At 26.5% G+C, this 27,912-nt stretch overlaps 1 protein-coding gene across 2 annotated transcripts; it reads left to right on the top strand.

The window, feature by feature from the left end:
* LOC126900065 (uncharacterized) lies at nucleotides 1-27,748 on the top strand. Of its 2 annotated transcripts, XM_050675497.1 has the most exons (9): nucleotides 1-217; nucleotides 6,076-6,201; nucleotides 11,510-11,617; nucleotides 15,964-16,338; nucleotides 18,313-18,442; nucleotides 20,954-21,105; nucleotides 24,169-24,276; nucleotides 26,127-26,324; nucleotides 26,386-27,748. In XM_050675497.1, exons 2-9 carry the CDS (start codon nucleotides 6,091-6,093, stop codon nucleotides 26,449-26,451), a joined length of 1,248 nt encoding a protein of 415 aa, XP_050531454.1. In that variant the 5' UTR covers nucleotides 1-217; nucleotides 6,076-6,090; the 3' UTR covers nucleotides 26,452-27,748. The 2 variants fall into 2 exon arrangements, with proteins under 2 accessions (XP_050531454.1, XP_050531455.1); XM_050675498.1 differs by lacking the exon at nucleotides 24,169-24,276 and having other exon boundaries at nucleotides 4-217; nucleotides 26,386-27,744.
* The last annotated feature ends 164 nt before the right edge of the window (nucleotides 27,749-27,912 follow it).

The following is a 27,912-nucleotide window of genomic DNA, read 5'->3' as shown; positions in this document are numbered from 1 at the left end:
GGTGGTCATTGCAAGAAGAGATTCACTATACGATTTAAAATCTAAGCGCACTAATAACAAGGTAACAACGCGAGTTAAGTCATCGTCTTCGTCGGTCCTTTTACTAGAAATGTGCCAGTGCGCGCCCGTGTAGACGTATTCTATCTAATATTGTACCGAAACAAATCCGTACACGCTAATAAAAAACCGCACAAGCGACGTCGGTTGAACGAAAACAGTAAGTCATATAACAACCAATAATAATATGCCGTACATAAAAATTCAATGTTTGAATATTAAAAAAAAAATTGATTGTCATCGTGACATGAACTCTCTACTCTCTATGAAACAATCAAGCACATTTTACTTACAATAATATTCTATTTGAATGATTGAAACTTTATATAAACGACCATTTATGTCTCCGAGTTTGAGCTTCTAATTAGTAGTTGTTAACCCGAGTATCTTGTTAATATTAATCTTGACCCAAATTAAACGGTGAAAATCGTTTTCTTCAATCCTTAGGAATGGTATAATTTCGAGTAAAATACTAGTTTCATCTGAAATCATTAATTAAATCGTTTCAAAAAATCATCTCATTAAGCTTATAATGTTTCTAATGAAACACTACATTAGTGTTTGTGTATATGAAAGTGTTATAGGAAATATCATATGCCCCACACGCGGCTTCCTAGTGCAGCGTTTAAAGTTCGTATTTCATATTATTTTAGCAAAGTTTTATTAACACACAGTCATGAAAAAATCATTCGAGTACATTTGCTATATTTATATTTGTTGTTTAAGTTTAACATCTCAAACATTTACCAAACGTTAATTCGTTTACAAGGGCAAATCTTAATATTAACATTATGATATTTTAAAAAATCACCTCTCTCATTCGAATATACAATGATATTTTGATATGTCCTAGGAGTCGATGAATTATAAGTTTAATTCTATGGAGAATGACATGATTACATTTAAGCGTACACTTACAGTGAATGTTCACAAAATTCAATTGATAACGATGATTCAATGAAAATTTATCTTGAATTATTACTATAATGATATATTCGCCAATTAAACACGATGAATTAAAAATCACGAAAATTAATGGATTTATTTAGTATATAGTAAATAACGTATTTAACACTTAAAGACTAATCATTAAGCGTTTTTTGCAGTGGTGTGTCAAGTGTACAACATGATTCCCTTATCGAGCTAATAACTTCTAACTCAGCACTCAGTAATAAAATTTCTTATATTCTACACCTGATTTTCATCGAAATGTTTCCATAGTATAAATCACATACTGTATAGAATTTTAAAAAAGTTTTCGTAACTCTACTATGCGTTTTACTTTATAAACTCATGTCAATTCTTCATAGTTTATTTTAATACTTTCATAATATCTTTACTTTTATCGGAAAATGATTGACTTTAAGTCCAAACAATCTTACTTTATCTTTATAGTACATCTAATTGTAATCATCTACAATAGCATATTTTTTTTGACAGTAGAGATTTCAAAAATAATTTAAGTAATTTTCAGCGTAATACTTTTTATAGAATTTTAAAAAATATACACTTCCCGGAATATTAATTGAATAAGTTGAAACAAATTATCTTTAAAAAATATTCTAATAGCGTAGAATTAAGATTGTTATTTATTTGAAAAATTTCCCTCTTTGCTTTTAATTTATTTTTTATTTTTTTCAAGTTTGTATTTACTGAAAATAATCTTTATTCAATTGATTTTAATTTTAAGTATTTCACATAATTATTTATTTTATAATTTGAATATATATTAATTATTTTAAAGTAGAGGTCTAAAGTTTTTATTTAAAATTTTTAAGTTGTTGAAGGAAATGTTTAATAAATAAAATTAAAAATTCGTTAAATAACCAAATATTAATTAATTATTTATAATAAAAGTTACTATATTTAAATAATAAATCTTAATAGGAAACATAAAATTTTCCTATACCATAAAACCATTATACGGTCTAGGTGATTTGCGATGATTGACGTTAATAAATTAGCAATTAATTACTGAACCAAGTATAATGTATTGAAAACAATGACTTTAATATTCAAGGGCGCATGTCTCAAATCACCTCTCTGGGTTATTCCCACGATTAACCCCAAGTTATTATACTATTATTTTTATGCATTATCAAATCGTTGTTTGATATACCACCAACACCACCACTTCCTTCGCCACTATCGTTGAACCTGAGGACGAGGAAATCAAAGACCTTGAAAGTGAAAGCATTAGTAGAGGATGAATGAATGTGTACACTCGACACACGACCGGGAGCACAGGCGCTTAGACAAGAAATCGATAGTCTACAAAAAATAATTACATAATGCAAAAAATTTTATTATAACATTTTGATTATCTATCGTAAAACGACCAAACTCGTTTTAACTTAAATAGTTTTTACCGTTATTAACAAAATTACGTTACACTTCCGAAAAAACTTGCAGGCATTGCAAGTCGTTCTTTTTTTAATACTTAGCAAAATTAGCGAGGACTCTATAATATAAAAAGTTGTATCGATAAATTCAATTGAATTTTGAATACTAAACATGTCATATGAACCCAAACATCAAAAACTATTTTTAACACTTGTTATATGCCTCGGTGACCTTAGTACATTAAATATTTATTGACTTTGAATCGTGTCATTGAAATGTAATTTAAAGAGGTAAATAAGTGTCGAAATCAGCTATCAAGCACAGTTTGTTGGATTATTCACTTGTTGTGACGCAGTCATAAAACAGTACACAAACGATACTTCACTAACAATAAGATGGCGAGACAATCAGTGACCGTTTAGGTCCGACATAAGTACAAAAGTAAGATAAGGAGGACGAGTTATTCAAGGTATATGTTTAAAATGTGTAAAAAGGAAAGTGGATTGAAACTGAAATTAATGTTATATCATAAATACAACATTGTTTAGGTCGGTGGCCGGTAGTCTGAACCTTCTCTTATGTGTGTTGAATTTTACTTTCTATTGATTATTCGTGGTCCCCAAGTCTCTACGAGCAATCACGCTTAGCGTTTAGATAGACACCATTTAGTTTAATTACCATTGCAATTTTTTTATGATTCACTTAATCATTATTAGAATTGATGTGCGATAGTAGTTATCCAGTCTTGCAAACACTTTTGATCGATTTTTTAGACACTGCGTTCATAAATTAAATAATATCTAACCGGAAATACTATAGTTCTCGATCACTACCCTAATGTCTAGCACATGTTATATTCATAATTACTTGAATAAAACAGTAATTATAAGATTTAAAAGGTAAAGACGAAATTTTTAAATGGATGTTTCAGTAATACGAATAAAAATCATGTTAACAATAATAATAAATTTATTCGCTCTAATTATAAATCATGAAATGCGAATAATCTGTTAGACTTTTTGCATTGTCTCCATAATTCATAGAAATTTCGCAATGAAACTGGTGTCTCAACTACATTTTGCTATAGTACAGTAGTAATACACGTATGGAAATTAGGTAAAAATATTTTATAATTAATCAAATAGAATTACACAATACAAATGCAACAAAATTCATACATTACCACGAATTAAAAAAAACACGCTTGTTAAATATGTTTACAAAAAAAAACAATCTTGACCTACTCAAACAACTTTATATTAAGATTGACAAATATTCAAAAATGGATAATTTCGATAAAAATCTATAGTTTCTTAAAAGGAACATCCGGAAGTCGATTGAGCAAATCATTTTTAATATTTCCAACGATGACTTCCTAAAGCGACTTTGGCAAAATCATTTTATTAGTCGAAAATACTTGTAGCACATTGCATATAAATTATAATAACTTTTGCTATAAATGTTTATAAGTGCGTTTGGTCAGACTTCTATAAACCATTGTATGTATTATTTTGTGTCTAAAACGCATAAGAGAAGACAGAAATTAGATATGGAAGTGATTCGCGTATTCGTGATTATTTTTTTAAAAATTACAACATAGAGGTCATCGGAAGCGCTGGCGAACCACGTTTTCCATTAAATGAAGACACGTGGTATGTAAAAGTTAATAAACAAAAAAATAATAAGTATTCTCGTGATCGTCATCCGACTTAGGTTAATGTATTACCCAACGTCTGTCAAATTGATTTATTAAAAAAAAAACACTTCCAATGGCTTTTTTGGTAAAAAAAAATGCTTATAAATGGTACATGATTTCTTTTTTACTTGGAATGAGAAGTATACAGCATCCTTAGAACAAACGAAGATTTATGAGGAACCCGGTGAAAATGTTGTCTAGGTTTAAAGTCACGACTGATGGTCCTTTTACAAACAGATTAATTTTCAAATTTCCATACAAAGTACTGCTTTGTTGTCAACTTCGCGATATTATTTTAATAATCTACAAACTTTGTTTGTCATTATACATTTTTTTAGTTAGTATATGAATGATGCATGACCTCATTAGCTACTCCCCGCTCCAGCAACGTTGAGTATGGAGCAATATTTAATCCCGTAGTAGAATTTCGTAAAAAAAAACCACCAACAAGTTTAAATAAAATTACAGACTTTATATTATTTTTTCGTCACCATTTGTATGTAGATCAGCGTAAGCTGTTTTATATGTAATATCAGGTAAAAACATGACCACTCAAAATCTGCAATCACGATAGAAGATTACATATGTCATACTATATATTCAAGGTCAAATATGGCAATAGATATTCAAGTAGATAAATCTCCATATTTTTCGTTTGTAATGTTTATACTATTAGAAATCTAAATGTTATCTCTTTGGTTATGATAGCTCTACAAGATCCCTCCCACCATTTTGGGCTAATGATAATAATTAACAACTGATAAGAGTTAAAAAAAAGTTGTTTTCTTCTTTATATTTATTATGAAATCAAATATTTTTTAAATGTTAACTCGATCAAATGATTCTACCATATACCATATAAATTCGTAATAAGTTATAAAAATCATAGAGTTTGAAATATTACAAATATTTTTATTTCATTCAATCTTAATATTGCTTAGGGCTATGGTAAACCTTAACTCTCTTGACACAGTTTATTTAATAATATGATGCTATAATATATTCTCAAATTTAAAAATTTCTTACAAAAAATTATATTTTGTGATAGAAAACACGTTATATAACCGAAAATATAAAATTGTATCAGATCTTCGGAATAACAAAAATCATATCGATATATCTTAAAATACTTAGGGCAAAAAATATGTTTTTGTGAATTTTTAAATGATTAGCAATTGCTTTAACATACGGAGCTTATAAAAATCACAATTTTTTATTATTTGCCTCTAACAAGAAGAAAAATTTAAATAAATTTGTGAATTTATTCGGCATTTTAAAATAGTAATTTTTTAGCTCTATTTTTACAAACATTTTTTTGTGGGTCAATAATAACTTTAAGGTAAGTACTTATTGAGTTATGAGCATTTAAAACATAGAGCGAGTACGTAGTGCATGCGGACTAAATATACATATACTCATAAGAACTGTACCTACCCGTGTTACCTACCCACACTATATTTGAAAATGCTTATAACTCAATAAGTGCTAATGCAGAACTTGTTACCAATCCATATCAATTTTTTACAGAAAAAAGCTGAAAATGGTTTTTTTGAAATGTTGAAAATGTGAAGAAATAAAATTATAAATTATTTTTCTTATTAATTAATAAAAAATATACTTTAACGAATTCGAAAACTGTAAAAGTTATTAAAAATGTTAAAATCTGGTGAGACACTTTGTATGCTTTTTGATATTTTTGACGAAACATGGTAAAATAGTTCTTATATTTGATATTTGAAAGCAATAAATTGACAAAATGGCATTAATAATAATAATAATGCTTTATGAAATCAAATTTATTGGGTTGTTTTATTTTAATCAATATTAATTTATATAATATAAAATTCTGTTTTATTTAATTTTTTTTTATATATAATATATTAATGTTTTTTGACTCAATTGAATAACAAATACTCCATTATTTATAATAAAAGTCAATCATTTATTTATATGCAATCATTGATCTATTCTGTTCATAGAAAACAATATTCAAAATGAAGACATTTAAGTATATATGTTTGGTCCTATTCGTCTCATGGTACCAACTGGCCGATTGCCATCCGGCGAGCACCGACCTCCAATCGATGGACGCGATGATAGAAAAAGTGAGTCAATACATTTCTATCTAACAGTAAATTATATTACAATAAAATGTATCCTGTTAGTTAAATTTTGTGGCATAATCAATAACAATGTGTATTTTAACTAAAAAATTTGTATTTACTTTATTAGTATTGAGGACAGTTGTTATTCTATTAGATTACCGCACAGTCCAAGGCAATCCGGCGCTAGGTTTTTTTTCGAAACCCATTTAATAACCTGTTACTTTCGCATGTACCGTATTATTTCATTTACTGAGATAATAATAAAATTATGACGATGGAACTACCCAGAAAAAATGTGTCTAAGTATTATGTATGAACTATTCTATCATTAGCTTCTATAAAATATTATACAACCATCAAATCATTATTTTATATTAACTGCTGTATTTTCAATATGCTCCTCAGCTAGAAATATTGACACATTATTTTTTGTATAACACAAAGGCTTGAAATAAATGTGAAAATCGTATTTGCTTGGCCTATCATCATTAGCTGCGCGTAGGCGCAATGCTGGAATTAATTTCCTTTTAATTGGTTTATTGAATGGTAATATTGATTCGCCGAGCCTGTTGTCCCTCATATGTTTCAGAGTACCTCAGCGCACAACAAGAAATAATGCTCCATTTGTTGTCCCTCACTGCCTAACTAATTATGCAAAAAATGAGCCACTTAGGCGTCTTATGACTAATGCCAATGTTGACCCTAACTTTTCATTTTAATTATTGTATTTTTCTTTATGTTTTATAATTAAATTCATTTTCATTTTTTTATTTTTATCTTTACGTTTAGTAATTAATTTGCATATTTTTAGTATATATCTTTCTATGTTACAATAACCTAATTTATGTACTTGTATTATTTGTAAAAAGGGCTTCTGCCCGTGAAATTATAAAATAAATAAATAAAATGTGTAATTTAGTGTTGTTCAGTCCCCAAAAATATAAATATTGTTGTACAAAATATATATTTAGAAACCGCATTGGCTAAAACAATCATGAAGTATCTCAAAAAATACCTATAGGATATTTGTTGTTAGCATTTCTAAATCACGAGCGGAATTTATTTCTTTAAACTTATACTAAAGTATTGTTAGTTTTTTTTCAATTAGCTTTTGTTATCTAAACGTTTATCAGTTTAATGTATCATATAAAATACTACGTGAACATTTTCTATTGAATTAGGTCAATTACTAAACATAATATCACTTTGAATCGAAATAACATTTAATTTGTCTTAATAAATATATTGATATGTTTAGACCCAGTAAAATATAATGTACTTATTAAATATTATTGATTGAAATAAAAAATAAAAGTTTTAATACTATCAATTTTCTTTGCATTAATATTAAATTTCACTGTCAAATTTGTAATTAGTTATATAAATAATTATTATTTAGTTATTAATTTTTATTATTCAGATGGAATGACTATTTTGTTTTTAATTTCGAAAACATTATACTGAACATTATAACTTTAAGCAATCTTCAATGAATATTATTTTATTTTTATTTCGTTTACTCCAAAGCCCTTAATAATCTCTTCTTCGCTATGTTTGTAACACCACAGAACTTCGACACCTTATAGATGTCATCTAAATGCCCTAATTGAATCAGGCCAAGGCAAACAAAATATAAATTAATAATTGATTGTGACATCAAAATCATTTGAAATATCTTATTGTTGATAATAGTAATTTATAATGAGGTAACAATTTTTTTTATAAAAACACTTAATTTTAAACATGCATATTAAAATGTTGTACACTAATTACTTAAATATTTATTCAATAATATTCTTTATCTAGTCTTATGACCAATTGTAACCTAATAATACATTCATGGCTGAAAAAAAGATACTCTGTGTAATATCTAAGAAGGCACTATAAAAGTGTAAACTAGTTTTGACAGGTAATTAAACGCCTGTATTGTTGACGCTTTTACTAACAGTAATAATATGTCAAGAGTATACAGGCAATAATATGTCCAATTATAATTATCATTCATGCCATTAATATAGTGCTGTTATTTTTTTTATTTAGGCATATTTTAACTAATAAATATGTTCATAATAATATAAAAAATGTGTATTTTATACTATAACACGATTAATACATTCATACATTAGAGTAAAAAAAAAAATTGTTTTTATTAGCAATAAAATATTATTATATTATAAAAAAACCGTGAGAATTGTAAACATCCACTGTAATGAATTGAACACAGTATGGAACAATGGATGTATACTACTCAATGGTTTTCACGGTTAAATATTGCATATATTATTAAGATTATAATGTTAAGATAAAAATCTAAGGTCAAGTTTGTTACATGGTTCTGTGCTGTATTGTTAAGTAAATCTACCATACAGTGTAATAGGCATATACTACAATTGTTGCTCGCTTGCCGACGGTGCAATTAGTAAAAACTCTCTCTCTTTACCGTTCGGCGCTTCTTCACCTCCGCGTGCCATTGCCATCGTGCATCGGATTAGATCACAGACCGTACGTTATGTAGTTAAAATGTTGTACCATATATTTGACCGAGTGTAATTATAATTGGATATAAATAACATAATCGATACATCCAAGGACTCCTGTGCAACAGTATCCTGTGTCGAATTTTAATTTGATTTTCGAAACACTTATATCTTCTTCGTGTCCAAATTTCATGAACGTTTGGAAGTAAATAATTTGCAACACTTAGTTTATTACTGTCATTCATAATGATAAAACCATATTAAGAACACTATTTTGCTAATGTATTATTTGTGAATGAATTACTATTTCAGATATTCATAATAAAACAAAAAAAATTCATACTACTTGTTTGAAAAAGTAATTATCAGTCAGTTATTTAAAATAATATTAATTATTTTTACAAATTTTAAGGTCATTTATTTATACATTATAATAAATACTTTTAATACTATGAATATTATAATAGTACTAACTTAATGTGTAAATATAATATAACCTTGTTAAAAGTGTATATGTTGTGCTATATAATAATATTTTTAAAATAATTCATGGTAAAACTAATAAAAACTGATTTAAAATTTGAAAATATATATAATTACTTAATATGAAATCCTTATTATTTTACACATTAAATTTATTTTATGCATTAAAAATTGAGACATTTCAAAATATGAAATCATAAAAGTATTATACATAACATACAAATGTTCAAAAATAAATATTAGATTTTTTTCTTCGCTTAATAAAAATTTGGTAGCTACAATTGATTTTTTGTAATGAACCTGATTAAATACCTAAGTTGAAAATAATTAACCTTTGATGCTTTAAGTCTCGTTTGATTAAATTAACACGTTTCTTGACACTTTACATTCTTTTCGAGAAAAGTAAACATCAACATTTTTATATGATCAACAATTGCTTTACTATGATGGAGTTTTACATTAAATAATAGTTATTACACTTACGTAGGGCTTTTTATAGAATTACTTAAAATGTCTTTTAAAATTTCATAAGTAATGGCGTCTAATATCATACATTCAATGTCTTAACATTATTGTTTTTGTCTCCGAAATCTATAAGAACAAACATACTAATAATTTATATACCTTAAAGGATCGCCTTAAGTGAAGCTTCGTCATAATAATATTATAATTTACCAATATATTTGTCCTCCGATGAAATATTTTAATTAGATAGTTAAGTATGGCCAACAATAAATAAAATTATAAGTATCTTTTTTGTAATAACAGTCAGTGTCATAAATTACAATTAATTTCATAACTTAAATTGTAAGGTAGTTTTTTTTAATTAGTTTTTTCTAATAACTATTATTGACAAAAAATGATTTAATTTAGGAAAACAGGCTTTAACTAATTCTATTAAAAATTATTATTAACTTATTTATTTATATAATTTATAAAACTTATTACATTCATTTATAACCACATTGAATTACTTAATTACCTTGTAAAAATAGCTACGAGTTAGTGATGAAATGTTGATTTAAATAAGTAATATAATGTATGCATTACATTATTTAAAAATGCAAAAATGGTTGGATTACTCATTGACCATTCATTGAGCTAACAACTTCTTAATAATTAACAATATTAAAAAAAATAATCTACTTAATTAATACACCTTAAGTAAATAACCTAGTAGATGGAAGCACGTAGATTACCAGAAGTTATAGATTTACATATAAGATATTATTTAATAATTAAAATACTGACTTAATAATTAAATGAATGTAAATAAACTTAATTACACACAGAATATACTTAAAAATTCTATATTTTAGTTTATGATTTTTAAGATAGCTCAGCTATTGTAAAGAAACTATAATTATAATTTATAGTTGTTTGTTTAAACATTTTAAGTCCTTAATATTTAAGATGTAGGTGCAAATATTAATGTTAAGATATTTCTTAACTTTAAAAATGAACAATGCTCAACGCTTACGTTGAAAACTTTCATATGCCGTTTAATTATTAATTTTGATACAAATGTTATAACTTGTGTTAATTTAAGTTCAATACATTTTCTAAACGTATGTATTATTGAATAATCGACTTATCTAGAGACAAGTGCATAGATAATTAATTAATTTCCGTTTGTTTTTTTTTTACAACTTATTTCGAAGTCTTAGCACAACGATAAGATTGGTTTTCCTTGAGATTGACATAAAAAAAGTTAGCATAATTTTCAATGACTAGTGGAACCAATTCTTCACAAAAAATCTTTTTATAAAAGTAATTTATGATCTTCAAAAACCTAATACACTAATACGATAGTCATTAATCGAAAAACACTTTTTATCAGAATGCAAACTACTAAATGTCAAGTGGCAATCATTTTATAATTAACCTAGTGTTCCATGTAGTTGTGCAAAACGTCCAAAGTTAATTTTACAAACCATTTTTGTATCTGTGATTATGTGTTAATAATAGAGCATGTTAATTTTATAAACCTGAGAACCAATTACTGTAACTACAAATGATTAATTGCGTTCATTTCGTTTACACGTACGACTACCTGATTAATGTCATAATGTTGTGTTATTCATGTTTAATACAAGTTACCAAATGTAATTATTATTGTACTAATGTAATATGATGTCATACACTATTACTGTATTAAGACATAATACTAAATTTGAAAAATTGTAAGATATCTATTTTGTTATAATGCTAATTATTATAGTTTATGCCAAAAACAAACATCATGATTAATAGTTTTTTTTTGTCATTTAGTAATTACATAAATGTACACTGTTATCCTTTTTCATATAGTATCTATGATGTATCTGACATTATTTTGTTTAAAATAGGAGTCGGATATCTTCCTAGCTGCGGAAGCAGATGATTCTAGTCACAAGAGTGTCAGGGACAAGAGGACTATCGGATTTCTCAGGCAGCTCTTTCCTCAGTTGTCTCAGGTAATATCACTAAAACAATTTTAAATATGACAAATATGTTGAAGTGGCAGCGGCGGCTATGAAAAAAGTAATGTAGAATTGATTAGAGTATGTAGGGAAGAATGATCTTAAAATTAGAAGAAAAGAATGATCCATAGTCGCATAGCTTGTTTATAAAATTTAAGTAAAAACAATTTCCCGCAAATTACTGTAGTTCAAACAAAAATTAATTAATTTTTATTTGATGATCGACAATATATGTGATTAAATTTCTACGCGCACCATTATAGCACAATTATGCTAATAATCATTCTAAAACAGTAAATAATAAATAGTAAGTGCACGTTCGGTGACTTAAACGCTCTGCACCGTAATTTGTTACACGGAAAGAGAGAGGACAATCGTCGAGCTACCGTCAATGTTTTTGGGTTTGATGATACAATATTTGCGACGGACCGTGTCTGTTGCGGAACGTGAACTGTTTTCATATAACAATAAACGTATTATTGTACGTGCGTTGTTATTACTCGTGTGGTACAATGATGCAATGCCGTTTTCGTAGAGTACTGTGACGAGAAGCAATGATGATAATTCATTATTTAGTCACATTAATTAAGGCTAAGAACTTATACACTCTAAATAAACCACTTTGCGCTACATATGACCCGATTATTTTCAGTAAAATAACTTTTTTTACCGACCACTCTAAGAAAGCACTTGTAATCGAAACGTCAGAGTATCCAAAGCGTGAATCACGAAGATTTCGGAATGATAACACTTTATGTTTCAAGTAATCCCGGTCCATCGTCATCTGTAACCTTGTTGATAAATCGAACCTACATATTATGGTTGCTAACAAAATTTCGGATTGTTATGAAATGTTAGCTGGCGTAAAGTGGTTATGCTAATAATTGTTTATGAGTTGTTTTATCAGTCTCCGGAATAACATGATTTACGTATACAGACTCAGCATTTGAACACATCAAATTGCTTAAAAATGCGTTAAAACTATTCGGATACTTAATCTACATCACTTGTCTTGGACAACTACTTACATTTTCATGATTACACCACTCGTTCAAACCAAAGTATAATATATTATCTTTGTCGTGATATATTATTGAAATAACTTTTAAATATTTTAACAAAAAAGAAAAAAACAATATAATATTATCATTTACAGCTCAACCACACTGAGTTTTTTGAAATAGGAACATATGCAAAATATACATAATATTTTTGGGTAGAATATGATTGAATTTGAGAAGGAAAAGAAAAATGAATTTACTTTTTACGCACCATAAATATTAATTTTCAATTGAGTAGTTCATTTTCAAGAGGACGTATGCCCAAAATAATTTACCGGACGAATTAGCTTACATTTAATTAGGAAAAAATGAAATTTTTTTTGGACATACGTTCTTTTGCAACTGAACGACTCAATTTCAGTCACTTTATTAATGAACAAACTCAAGTTTTTAAAAACAAATCTAAATTGAATTGCATTTTAGCAGATATTAGTATGATTTTTCATAAAATAATGTTCAATATTACTAGTGCTTCCAAAAAACAAAAAAAAAATTAATTATAAAATTACATAAAAGAGAATTGTACTGAAACTACTATTGGTTTGCAATTTACATCGGAAATCGAATACAATAATTACACAGTACAATAAATCAATGTTGTCAACGTGTTTAAAACACCAAAAATGTTAAAATTTATATTGGTCTTATGGGACGTTTCAAATTGTTTAATTATGTTTTAAACAGATTTTGTTTAGCAACCCTGCAATAGATAACAAAAATATTTTTATTGCTTAAAATTTTTGTATAAATTCTATAAGGAATGTTGGCCCTCATCTTCTTTTAAAAGTAATATTTTTTAAATTCTTATAAAATAATATATTTTTTTATTACATTTTTATCATTGCAAGTTAAATACCAACAAATTTTAACTCAAAAGTTTAGATTTTTTTTTTTAAATGACACACAAACTCTTCTTTAAATATCCAATAAATTGGTTCAACTTGATAGAACAGTACCAAATTTTGCTCAAGTCTTATTATACACCATACAATAATTTTAGAAAAGTTAGACAAAATTTATATTTTTTTATAGTAATTTTATTGTATAATTATCACATAATTATTAATTCGTAATTTTCTCAAAGATTAGATGTTACAGACAAAATCTGAAGCCAGAATTAGAATCATTGTCGAAATTCCTTATAGAATTGATATAAAAATTGTAAACAATAAAATTGCAGTTGTACTGTTTATTGAGCTTGAAAACAATTATAATTTCGTTAAAACTCCTTTTTTTTTTTTGTATAACTTGCTAAACGAATGCTTAATCCTGTAAATGCTTAGCACATTATTAAAATTTCACATAAGTTATAACTTATGTTAACTAATTAACCATGAATCATAGTTAATAATTCTCTTTTGTCGATGCCAAAATATTTAATAGACGATTTGATTGTTAGCGTTAAACATTAGCAAAGACCTACTGATGAGGATAGACCTTAAAGTTTACGATCACTTTGTCTTAATGCTAAAAAACATTCTAATTACTCGTCAAATGTAAATATACTTCAATGACCCATTGCATGTCGACAAGGTTAAACATTTTACCATAAGTCAAGAAACAACTTTAATTTTTGTGATTATTTGAATGAAGTAGTTAAGAGAAAAGATTTTTTTAAGAAACAATTAAATTGTTACACTAATTCGGATAAAAATCAATTGCAAAAATAAATCGACTTTAAAATGCTAAAGTATTATGAAAACAATTTGATTACCGAATTATGACCTGCAAATATGATACTCATTGCAAAGGCATTTATAAATACATATTGTAATAATATCGAGCAATAAAGACTACAAGGACATCATTTTGGAATGTAATTTTAAAAGTCATGACTGGAAGTTACGTTATATAATTGCTAAGTTTCCAAACAACAAAATTGTATTATTTTCAAACTAAATACCTTTGCTCTGTCATATAGATAGTAAGATACAGAAATATATACAACTTCTTTTCCAACATTTTTTTAAATTTTTGTCTTTTTATTATTGCCAATAATTTGATGATTCGGATGCAATGCTTACATTCTCATGCAATTGAGCCATATTTCTCAAGACAACAGTGTTAGACAGCGCTATATACTTTAATGTATAATTTAAAGATCAAATAAGTCATTGTTAATGAAGTCACCCAATTAACTTTGTGAAAGTTTTGAAAAACAAAATGTTTCAAGTCCAAAAAATATAATTGCATTATTCCCTAACGTTATCTCTTATAATTATTATTAACAGGCCTCAGAATTAATTGTTATAGCTAAAATAATAGTTCACAAAACAATTACACATTTGACAAATGTTGAACAAGTACTGGTATGGAACACATGTGGGTAGAATGAATCATATGGTAGAAATTTAACCAAAAACACTGACTATGCAGTTTTGATTGATGGTTCCCATTAGATAACAAGCTTATCAAAACAAAATATGGAGAGGAGAGAGCAAATTTCAGTGTAAATGAAAAATTAATAAATGACTCTCGAGTTAAATACAGCTAGAGAAACTCGCGTCTTTAAATTTGTATTTCCATTAATTTAATAGCAATAATTTACTAATTTTTAACTAATCAAAAAATGAAACAAATTTAAAAAAACTAAAAAATTAGAACGAAAAAGCATTTAGTTTTCTTAAGTCTAAAAACAATTTCTAATTGGGTGTATAAGTAAGAGGAAGTCTAAATATAAGGGCAATGGCGTGCTAACATTTATTATTTTGTCTAATGTATAGGCCAAGATGTTTTATTTATTTGAATAAATTAAGCAAATATTTAAATACGTCATTTGCATCAAAGTGAATGGAAATCTTGTCATATTATTATATTGTCATGTCTGTTAATTTCTATAGTGTCGATGAATTTGCCAACGTTATTGCATACAACATTTTTTTTTTTTTTAATAAGTTTATATGACTCGGAAGGTTTTAACCCTTTCTCCAATTCTAGTTAATTCCAAGGTTAAAACCTAGTTAGAGCTTTATAATGTTACTTTCTACAATACAATAACTAACATTTTAATTGAAAATATTTCAAACATTTTACTGGGTAAGAATAATTATTTTGATATTTGTATTATATTGAATTAAATGGCACAACTTGTGTAAAAGAAATATTTTATTTGTTTAAATTTCATAACGATTAAGCCGTACGTTGCTGTTATGGTAATCCGCTCAAATTGTGAGCAATGCTTTGTATTTTATTACTATTAGTATTATCACATGCATGCGTTGTATAGAAAACAAAAATCTTTAGTGTACGTGTGTTTGGGGTTGACACCTGTTTTTCTAGATAGTCGACAGAAAAATCCAACAGATCACACGATTCCTATTCAGAGTGATCGGTCGGCTGGTGCTCCGTGGTGGTGCCCCCGGTGGCGACGGCACAGGAACCGGCACTACCGGTGCGAACAATGGCGGTGACTCTTCGAATAATGGAGGCCGAAGGATATCCATTACATTGCCCACGTACCCTCCTTTACCAGATGAAGAAGAAGAACAGTCAACGGAAATAGACAGCACCACTATTCAGAGTTCACCATCATCCTCTGCCGCTCCATCGGCAGCAGGAGCCGAATCAACCACCGGCGCACCGGTCACTACTGCCGAAGCCACTTTATCGCCTATCACCAGCACATTATCACCAGTTACCAGTACGCAATTAACGGTAAATTGATGATATCGGAATGACAAATGCTATTATCAAATGTGATGTAATATGCATGGATTATACCCCTCCCCTTGTATGCTCTTTGTAGTCTTAACAAAATATAATTTACAATATCATAATTGTTATATTTTTGTTTGTGTTTACAGAGTGTCGCACCGTGATTTACTAATTTGACTATATAAACTTATGTTAAAATTAGTAAATCACGGTGGGACACCCTATATATAATTTAACAGGGGTACTGCTAATTAATATTTTACCTGTGAATTGTAGTGCATGTTTGCCGAATCGGTTTAGTGTTATTAATTTTGTACCACTATCAAGTTGGGATTGGTTGATAGATTTCGTTTTATGCGTTTATTATTTACATATCCCTCTCCTTTATCTTAATTTTTAATCATCTATTATTACACCTATAATAATAGTAAAAATTTACTAAATTTTTTAAGAATTTTATGGATGTTATTTACTTTTATAATAAGTTATATAGTCATTTTATAACGACTACACAACTTATCAAGAAGCATCATGAGAATTTCGTTAGAATATAGAATAGAAAATAATTATTCCAGAAAATATAATTTTCATCAGATAATAATTTTAATACATTTTTTTCAGAACGCTTCTCTTTGATTGAGCATCTTAAAAATTTTACAGTGTCTCAGATATAACTAACAACGCTTTTCACTTTTGATAAAATTTCGTTGAAATTTCTTTTAAAAATAATTATTTCCTCCTTCGAATACGTTCAAATCACAAATGTTACTAATAATCAGTATAAGAAAAAATAAATAAATAGATTTTTTTCTTGATTTTGAAATTGACCTTTTGTTATGAAAATTGTTGATGGATCTATAGCAAATTTAAGACAAGTACTCATTAAGTTATAAGAATTTTAACACAAAATGTTTTATTTTTTCTTATTTATGATAAATAATAAAAATATAATTTAAACGTAGTCGAAGAAGGCAACATTTACATAAAAAAAATTTAACAAAATTATTTCTTTATCATCATTAGTTTAATTATAAATAAAATTTAATAAAAAACCCTTTTAAATCTATTTTTATAAAACGAAATTGGTATATATATTTTTTTTGTAATTGTAATAGTTAATTGCAAATATATCATGATCTAAAATTAGGAAACGAATACTGCTCTTATTATGATTTTTATAGTAATAGTGTCATTACATAAATAAGACTATTATGGACATTAGTATAATAAAATGTACTTCTTGTGTTGTTCTCTCACGTAGAGATGACGTGTTCTATTATATTATTAGTGTTTTTATAATGGCACACTTCCAAAGTGTATAATCGCTTCTTTTGTAAAATCTAATTGGGTCAGTATTCTTATGAGCTATGTACGCTAAATAGTATACAAGAAAAATATTATAAACTGATTGTTAGTTGGACGGTTATAAAGATTTCTATGGTTTAAATACCGATTTGTTCGATTATACCTTGTAAATTTGTTTTATTATTTTTTATCATAGTGGTATAGCAACATTACTCGTAATTTAAATGTTATTACGTTGTACTAGTAGCAATAATAGTGCTCTGAACCGATTAAGAAACTGTTGTCGATTCTAATGTGATGACAGTGTTCCTGACACTTTGGTATTTTTATGCGATATTATAAGTTTGCACGTTTATTGATAGTTTAATAGTTTAACAACGCTTGGTGATCGTAGTAGTTTTGATAAAAACAATAAAAATTAGTTTTATGGTATGATGGTAACATTATACATTAAAATGTATATTGTGTGGTAGTATTGCACGTCGATTTTAGTTGTATACCTGCTAGTTGTTACATTTTAATTTTAGGTTATTGATTTAATTGGACTGTTGATAATGTTCGTATGTCATTTCAATTTAACATTGTAATTTTTGGTTACATTTATTAAAATCGAAATTAACCGTTTAATTAGTAAAATTTAACGTATTTAATACTTTTTTAATATTGTAGCCGTCCGACATGGACAACCAGTTGTCGACAGACTCGGCCGTTAAGAAGAAGAGAATTGCAAGAGAAGTGTCCTCAACCGACGCAGTCCCTAGTTTGGTCAATCAAAAATCAGTCACATTAACCGAAACTGGTAAAATATGATGGCAATCTACTATTAAAAAACTAGGTTTAAAATAATACATCTTAGTTCACATATGAACTAAGATATATATATAAATATGTATATATATATATATACATGTTAAGTTACATTATGTTATATATAACATAAAATATATAAACTACTCTAACGTTAATCAACTTCAAAATTCTCATGCGTTTTGAAAAAATTCTATTATTTATTTTTTCATGATTTAAATACATATTTTTCTAAATGTACTTTATACATATCTATACATAGCTAATAGGGAAACGGCTATCATATTACTTATATATATATATATATTTTATGATTTATTTATTTATTACATGAGTGTGTGTTAGTTTAAACGATAATTGATTATTTTTTTATTAAATAAAGTTAAGTTATTGTTCATAGACTATTATTATTTTCTTTTTTTAGATAAATTAAACAAATCTTTTCACCACTCTTATTATTTTCACAACGTTTTTCTATACACATGCGCAGGGACGAACTGAAGAGGAGTCATGGGGGTGGGTCTCGTCTCATCCCCATATTCTATTAATTAATTTGACCGAATATAATAATATTCTAAAAATATTTTACAACAATAAAATTTTATAAGACTAAAAATTAAATACGGCACACTTAAAGCCTACACGCCCCCGTGATTTTTTCTTTAGATCGTCCCTGACGCAAGCTTGGTAAAGGGTTATCTTCTTTAAGACTCTTACATCGCCAACGTCATACACCATTACATTTATACGCAAAACTCCAAATTAAATATTAAAAAAATTTTCTCCATTGATTAATTTTTGAAACATAACCATGAAAAGTGGTATATAAACATATATTACAATTTTAACCATTGTTAAATGCTTTTTAAAATCTATTCAAAGATAGTCTTTTTAAGGTAATATTTTATGATTGATATTTTTGTGACACAACGACTTTCATCTTATTCGTATTGTGTCCGGGAATTATCTAACCTAAATAAACATTTTAAATTAAACTATGATGTAATACGTTGACTAAAATATTAAAAAATTATATTTATTTTTTATAAAACTTAAAATATTATTGATAATAAAAATATTATTACAATGAAATTTCAAATTAATAACAAATACTGATAACGTCAGTTGTATTGTGTCATAAATGTTCATTTATTCATTTAATAAATGTAAAAACATTTAAAAATATAAAATAGTAATATTTAACTGTTGGAGACTAAATTGAGATATAGAAGTTCTACAAAAGAATATACACCAACACAACTCCTCATTCTCTTAAAATTGTCAGTAAGAGTTTGTATGGTAATTTTACCAAAAAGCCAGCCTATATCTGCATTAATTTGAGAGTATTATTAAAGAAGTGCAATAAACATTTTTTTTATTGTCAAGCAGAATATAATTAAAACTGATCTGACAACTTAAAGTAACAAATGAATGAGTTTGTCAATTAACAAACAGTATTATTATTGTTAATCAGTAAATCCAAATTTTAGTTACGTCTTCTATAAATATTGATGGTTAGATTTTTGTTCGATTTTCAATGGACAATAATTTTTGGTGCCTAGCAGTTCGGTTTATCCACTTATTATAAATATGTGTGTGTATGTCAGAATAGACAACATAAAAAAATTGTGTTTATAATATCGACAGTGAGGTAAAAAGAGTGTAGCCATAATGAAGATGATCAATAAATAAATAAAAATCAGTGAATCTAAAAAAGGACACACTACAATTTGATACTTAAACATAATTTATTGAATAAGTATCAATATTGTTACTATTAATAGTGAGTAACGCACGCTTATATCTGCTTCGAAGGGTGCATTTATATAAATTTATCTTCATATACCTTTCGCTGCTCTTTGAAATTGTTCAATCATAATAGTAATGTTTAATAAATAATAATAATTGTATAGTACGAACGTTGCATCCATATTATTTGTACGCCTTTCTAGTTTGTGATCGCAAACGGCTTTAATAGTTTTTGTAGTCTAATTATTTTATGTTCATCTATTTTAGTAAAAACTATTTTTCCGTTTGCGCCCTTACAGCTTTTTATGTAGTAATGTCATTAGTCATAAGCTTAATATATTCTCATATAAATTAATAGTATGTCTCATTTCTAATGTTGTTGTAATTGTTGTATAATAATTTGTGGGTTATTTTATCACAGCCATAACTATAACCAATAATATGTACATTTTTTCAAACATATTATTTTTAATTGTGTTTATAATTCGGGGAACTTTGGTTTATATAATTTTTTTGCTCTCTGTGTTGATTAATCTAAAAAAGAGGGTTATTATAAAAATTTTAATATAATTTATATTTTTTTAAATGAAAATCATATTATGAAACAATAAATCTAGTTGTGCCTGTGATGATCAGCTTGTAAAATGGTTAAAGCTAGTAAAGGAATATCATTAATGGCACTCATTGCCGGGGACTTATGCATGTCCCTATTACGATTATATATACAAAAGATTGATATTATTATTTATTTTAGTAAATGAATCATCTTCTATAAACGAAAGCAGTTTGATAAATGGCGATTCCGAAGAAACTGATCAGGAAGATTCAAGAAACAAACGGTTTTCTTTCAACTTAGGAGGAGGTGGTGGAGGAGGATCTGGAAACTTCTTGTTCGACCTGATTAGAGTGAGTTTACTAATTTATCAGAGCTATGTATCTAAATTTAACTTTACATATTATTTTCCCATTCGGTTCTCAATACCACAAATACATACATAAATGTATATATTAAATTGTTTTTTAAATATAACTTAACACAAATATACATCTTAACATAAATACACTCACAATTTTAAACGACTACAAACATACGAATATGACCGTAAATTATATCATTATTTATGCATAACCATTTAATTAGTTATTAAAATTAACTTTGCCAAAAACCACTTTTATGCGAGTAAACAGAATCATAATGTTTGCCCTACTTAATTTCTCTTTCTCTGGTATAAATAAATTATTTGTAATAAAATCGTAATGCATTATAAGAATATTCCCATTATCATTATTATATATTACTTTACAATGTCATAAAAATTATACTCTTTGAATAGCAGTAATGGATTGAACTTTTTATAACTAAAATCACCACAAATATTTTGTTGATTTTCAAGCTAACTGGTAATTCACGAGATTTCTGAATCAGATACCTCTCTGTCGTGCGTAGATAAGATAGTAACTCGATAAGATAATTCGACGGTTTTTGTGAGAAAATAGTCAAGTCCAAATTTGTCATTTTTAAGTTATTATCAACTTTATAGAAAATTTTTACGTTCAATGGTATCCAAATTATTTTCATAGGCAGTTTAATTATTTTATATTTTTGAGTTTGAATTTGAAAAATCCCACTTACCCCATCACTTAAAAAATATTTTTTTTTTTTTGGTCTCCTAAAAAATTACAATTTTTGACTTACCTGCCTCCTTCCAAAAACCATTCTATTAAGTAACTACTAGTAGGCGATTTAGAGGTATTGATTAAGTAATTAAAGTGTTGATTCTATAAATAAGAAAGACGCCCAACGATCAGTACTTTTCCTTCAACAAGTGTTAAACAGTAATTACTCCTGTAATTGCTATAGACATAATCATCAATGACGCATCATAAACTGAATTATGTTAAATTCAATGAGTAACGGGTCCAACACAATCTTTTGAAAAAGTTCAAGTATAAATTAATACTTAAACGCTCGCGAAAAACCTGTTTTTCATTTCTCCGTGGTCTCTAGCCACAGGCGTTGTACCAATTAAAAATAACGTGTCGTTTTTTTCGATACCGTAACATTCATTTTACTTTAAATGTGTAAAACTCTTATTGTATATGCGACATTGCTACCTTCGTTTAACTGTAACCAATAACTAGTTCACTATGTCCTTTAAAAACGGTTAACGCCTACCATTACTAATAAAACAAAACGTGGACCACACAAAAAAAAGCACAACAGAATATTTAACATAATTTTGTTTGTTTTAATATTGTGATCACCATATGCAAGTCGAGACAACTTTTACTCGAAACCAGTTAATTCCTTAATAATATAACCAGTATGGGATATAACTATGAATATGCAATAATACACCTCGTGAATAAATAGTAGAATTTTGTACTTACAAGTTTTTTCGACCCATACATTTGCCGTAAGTCATCCCAACACATTGCATAACAATATTTATTACTTAAATATTAAATTTGATTTATCTTCAATCAACAAGTTAATTATTTGCAATAAAACTTGTATCTCTTTTTACTTTTTAGAACACTTTCCTGATAAATAAAGCAAAACAATTTGTTATTAATTTACTATAGAGTAAAATCAGCCTGACATTTGAAATTTATTGTCGAAAAACATTTCTATAAATTCGGTTTTAATTATGACTTTTAACTAACATCAATTAAAATTTGATAAGAATGGAAATAACACTACCTAGCGTCGACTTAGAGTTTAATTTCTCTTGATGTACGTCTATAAAGAATTATAAAAAAAAAAAACAAATTAAGTTATTATCACAACTTTTATAATAATATGTACTGGTTTACAATATAAATGATTTCATAGATCATTGTGCACTTCATATTTGTTGTGTCATAATGTTACTCAATAATGTGCTCATTAAAGCGAACGCAAAAAAAATAAAAGTATATGCAATTTATGTTTAATATGATCAATTGTGCACAAGTCTGATGAAATAGAATAAAGATTAAAATAGATAATTATGATCGATCATAGCCTATGGCTTAAATTTTGCAATTAATATGTTTTTTAGTGTAAAATTATACTTTTGAGTGAAGTGTCTCGTAGGACCCCAGCTCTTAATCATCATTTTAAACGTTTTTGGTAAATATATTTTGATTAGATGCGATTAGATCGTGACTTTTATTATCCTCTCGTGATGCATTTAACGGTTTTTTACGTTATGGTACCGTTTTGAAATTGTTTATTTTATTGATAATATAAAAAAATAATTAGTACTTACAACTCAAACAGATCACGAAATTGTGCCCATCACATATGAAACATTATTAATTGCAACGTAATGATATTCGTTTTGTATATATTATAAATGTTATTTAATGAATTACCCCAATAGATTGATGGGCATAAATTTTACTCACTGGTGAAAGGTGCAGATTGTAATTATCAAAATCATTGCAATAGACATTCCTATTTATAATGCATTTTTTCTATGATGTGATTAGAACGCATGGGCGAAGGTAAACAATTTACTGACCTGTCAATAATCATCAGTGCAACTTTAAACGCATACATTTTTAGAGTAGAATTGCATGTTTGCCTGCCAAATAGCGTTACCGTTTTGTAGCATTTATATATTATCAATTTTTATAGAATAAAAATAATTATGGTTGTAATTCCATCATTCATTGGCCATAAATTTTGTAATACCTTCAATTTATCCATTCTTAATCTTGTTCACTTGGCCTATTCATTTGTATTTCCTTCGCAAATTCATAGTGTATAGATTATTTTTATTGTTATATAAATTAAATGTATCTGTGCGCACATTTTTAAATTACACATATTTTGTAAAAGGTAGACAGCGTCTTGCTACTTTGGTGATTAGTGCATCATGTGGCTAATAATGAATTAATTGTTAACATAAAAAATTAATTTAAAAATAATAAACCAATTGAAAGGTCTGAGGCAAAAAAAGATTTTTTGGTTTTCAATAGAGGGGAGCGGACAGAGCAGCTAGGGCTGCCGGTAGTTTCTACAGAGTGGTCGCAGGCACCGACCCAAACACATTAACACTCAAACAGCCACTTCAATATCCATCGTCGGTAAATAATTAATTATTCCAATACAGTCTTTCATTTTTACTTTTATTACTATTAATATTGTTATTTTTTATTGACTATTATTTCCAACCAAAATAATTGTTATAGTTGTTAGTGCACTCTTTAGGCTATAATATTTTACTTTTACTGTAGAGTCGTCTATAGTAAAAACTTAGAATGTATAAAATTACTTAAAACGTTTTTTATCTGTCAAAATTAATTTATATACATAATTCTAACGTATTTATTAGTATTTGAAATAAAAGATATTGAACAGTTAAAATTAATACTAATACATAAATCACGTTAAGCTATCAATTAATTCAATAATTTACAAGTTTTTATTAGTAAATATCAAGTATTTGTATATTCCTTAAGATGGAAGCATAAATTTTACTTTCACTAACCACCGTTACGTAAAATCATGCAATTCGTCATTTAAATTGTCATTGATAGTTAGCGGGATCAATTTTTATCGTAGAATTATTTCGGCAAGCTTAAAATATTTACTAAACACATTTATATTTACATATAACTAATTACAAACTTATTACCCTCACAAATATTATCGACCAAGTGCACAAACTATAAACAAATAGCCATTCACGGTGAACATTAACTAAAATAAAATACTATTGAAAAATACTAATGGTAACTTTACACAAAAAACTTTTTTTTTTTATTGAAACGTTTTTTATTTTTAAATGACGATGTTAAAAACGAACCAATTATTCAATTTTATCATTTTTATATTCAACAGTGTTATTAAAAAAAAAAAAATACTGTACCAAAATTGATATTATAATACACATCAATATTGACATAGTAAGAAATTTACCATTTTATTGATATTTTTAATAAGACATTTTTATAATAAGTTTGAGTTTTAAGTTGGATAACGAGTATTTATTACCACAATATTATTATTATTATTTTTTTTATATTTTGTTTTACCTACAATAATAAGAATAATATATGCACTTTTACTCAAAATAATCAATCATGATAGCATAGAGGATCCAGAATAAATATACTAAGAAAAATATTTTAAGACTATAACTTTTAATCATGGTGACTTTATTTAAATTGTTCAATGAAGTAAATATTTTTAATTGTATTGATTTATATTCTATACCATAGAGTTTTCTACCTTTTACTTATAAAATCAAAATAACCATTCACTTAAAAGTAATTTTAATTGGAATATGAGAAGCAGTCCTGTTTTCATTAATAATTTTGCATTCAGTTCTTAATTATCAGAGCCTAAATTCTCATATCAAGCAACTATTAATTTTTTTTTATAACACTGTAAGCATAAATTAATTGAACTCCTCTTATTTTTGTGTTTTGAACTGTTTTATTTATATTATCGTGTATCATTTTATTAATATGATGCATTTAATTCAAATAGAAAATTATAGGTTTATTTTTCCTTTGGTAGATTTAGATTCCTCGCTATTGTTGAATTATGATACAAAACATTAATTAAAGCTGATTGATTTACCAGATTAATACTTGTATTAAAAAAGTTCATTAATTATTATTGTAACATAATATTCAGAATACTTATCATTTTATTTTATTGCTTTAAGATCACTTATTTGGATATTATGTTTAAACTTAAAAACCTTTCAGCTTCGTATCGAAGCTAAAACACTATTAACAAATCATTATTTTTTTATTGTTTAATAACTTGTAAGTTATTTTACACTTTAACGAAATAATGAAATTGCGAGATTTCTGGTCTATTAATATGCGTTTTACATGGCAAAAATTTACCAAAACTTTAAATATCTTACTATGCAATATTTCCAATATGATCGGTTTGTATGTATGTTTATCCCGGCATACAGTTAGTAGCCGGTAGCGGTGCTCCCCAGGATAGAGACGAATCATCCAATAGTGCTGGTTTGGAAGTAGATGCACACACAGTACAAACTGATGCAACAGTGAAAGAAGATGGATATAACGTTGGGGTACCTGGACCTTTAACCAGAATATTCGTACTGACCAACAGGGGTATTGCAAATATACTTAAAGATTTGATTCTGGTTAGTATGCATGATAATAGTCATTATAAATACATCTAATTATGATTATTTCTTTCCTTAGCGACTGGCCCAGACTACAGAGCGAATAGTAAACTTCAAGGCAAGATTAATTACATCTTTGATATGAGAATGCACTTCAAACTTGAATATAGAAATGTAGTTACGAGTGACCCTTATTATAGTCATGGCAATTAAATTAAAAATATGTATTCGCGTTTAATAAGTGGTAGTTGACCAAATTTGATACATTTACACAATATTTAACCAATTGCGTAAGCTTTATCATATTTAGTAATGTATATTATATCAAACTTTCTGACAAAATCAAAATTATGTAGCCAATCTATTCTTAGAAAAAATCATTTATGTACAAATTTTTCTATGTATGTCATTATAGTTTATCAATACTTTTTTCTATACTTTATATTTTGATAAAACTTATATTGTTGGTAGTAATGCAAATATTTTGTAGATAAGTAGGTTTATTATTTTTTTTTTTTTTAATTGTGCCAGAAAACCATCTATTTAACTAGACATTTTTTTTTATATATATTTCATTAAATATTTGATTGGTTTTTAGTTAAAAAGTATTATATTCGCTAGTATAAAATAATGTTTCATAATCTATGAAATTATTTCTGTACTTTTAGGTACAATTTTGTTGTAAAAAATTGTAACATTTTAATTTATTAGATATATTGCAAAAATATAGAATAAAACTAGGTGAATGATGATCATCATAATATATCTAATTTTACTTCTTCTTCGGGTATTATGCTGTCTTGGTATAATTTGTTCTTTCTATAAAAGGTACTTGTGATTTTCATTTTATGTATTGCTCAAATGTATGTATATATATATAATTATAAAAGTATCAAATATATTGAAGTACACCCTAATTATTTATTAGCCTAGACAGTTTTAATGAAATTTTTAAGTATTTTTTTGTATTTTGCACATACTTATTGATTATTCTTTTTAATAGTAAAATATTTAATTAAAACTAATGCTGGTCTAACTATATGTTTATTAAAACTATTAAAAGTGATTTTTAAATATTAATAAATAAAATAGACTTTAAAAAATATAAATATTTAAAATTTAAATTATTCAAATTGAAATGTTATCAAATAATTTATATTATTGTTTAAATAATATATTTATCTATTTATTATTTTGGCGAGAATATATAAAACTGTGCCATAAAATATGATGATTTGAACAGTACACACCTTTTTAAACCATATTACATTTTTTATCTTTAAATATGTTGTACTATTTTTATAATTAAGAATGACATTAGATATATTACTTTTAAAAGTTTATCACATTTAAAAATTGTACATTATAAAACAATGAAAATTTTGTTGAATAAATTAAATATAACATATACTGAAAAATCCCAACAGATATTATTATTGTATAGCTATTATTAATTAGTTAATGATTAAAGAATCACTTTGTATAGAAATTGATTAAAGCAAATAATTGTAAAAAAATTAGTGATTTTTATTTAATAAAATTTTAAAATCAAATTAATTATAAAAAATTTTTGTTTTGATTTTTTAATAAATAATTTTCATGAACT

This window comes from Daktulosphaira vitifoliae, unplaced genomic scaffold, assembly GCF_025091365.1.
Source record: "Daktulosphaira vitifoliae isolate Bord-2020 unplaced genomic scaffold, ASM2509136v1 Scaffold_2, whole genome shotgun sequence".
Lineage (NCBI taxonomy): Eukaryota > Metazoa > Arthropoda > Insecta > Hemiptera > Phylloxeridae > Daktulosphaira > Daktulosphaira vitifoliae.
The sequence above is the reverse complement of the archived record's forward strand: the minus strand, read 5'-3'. Positions and strand labels throughout refer to the sequence as shown.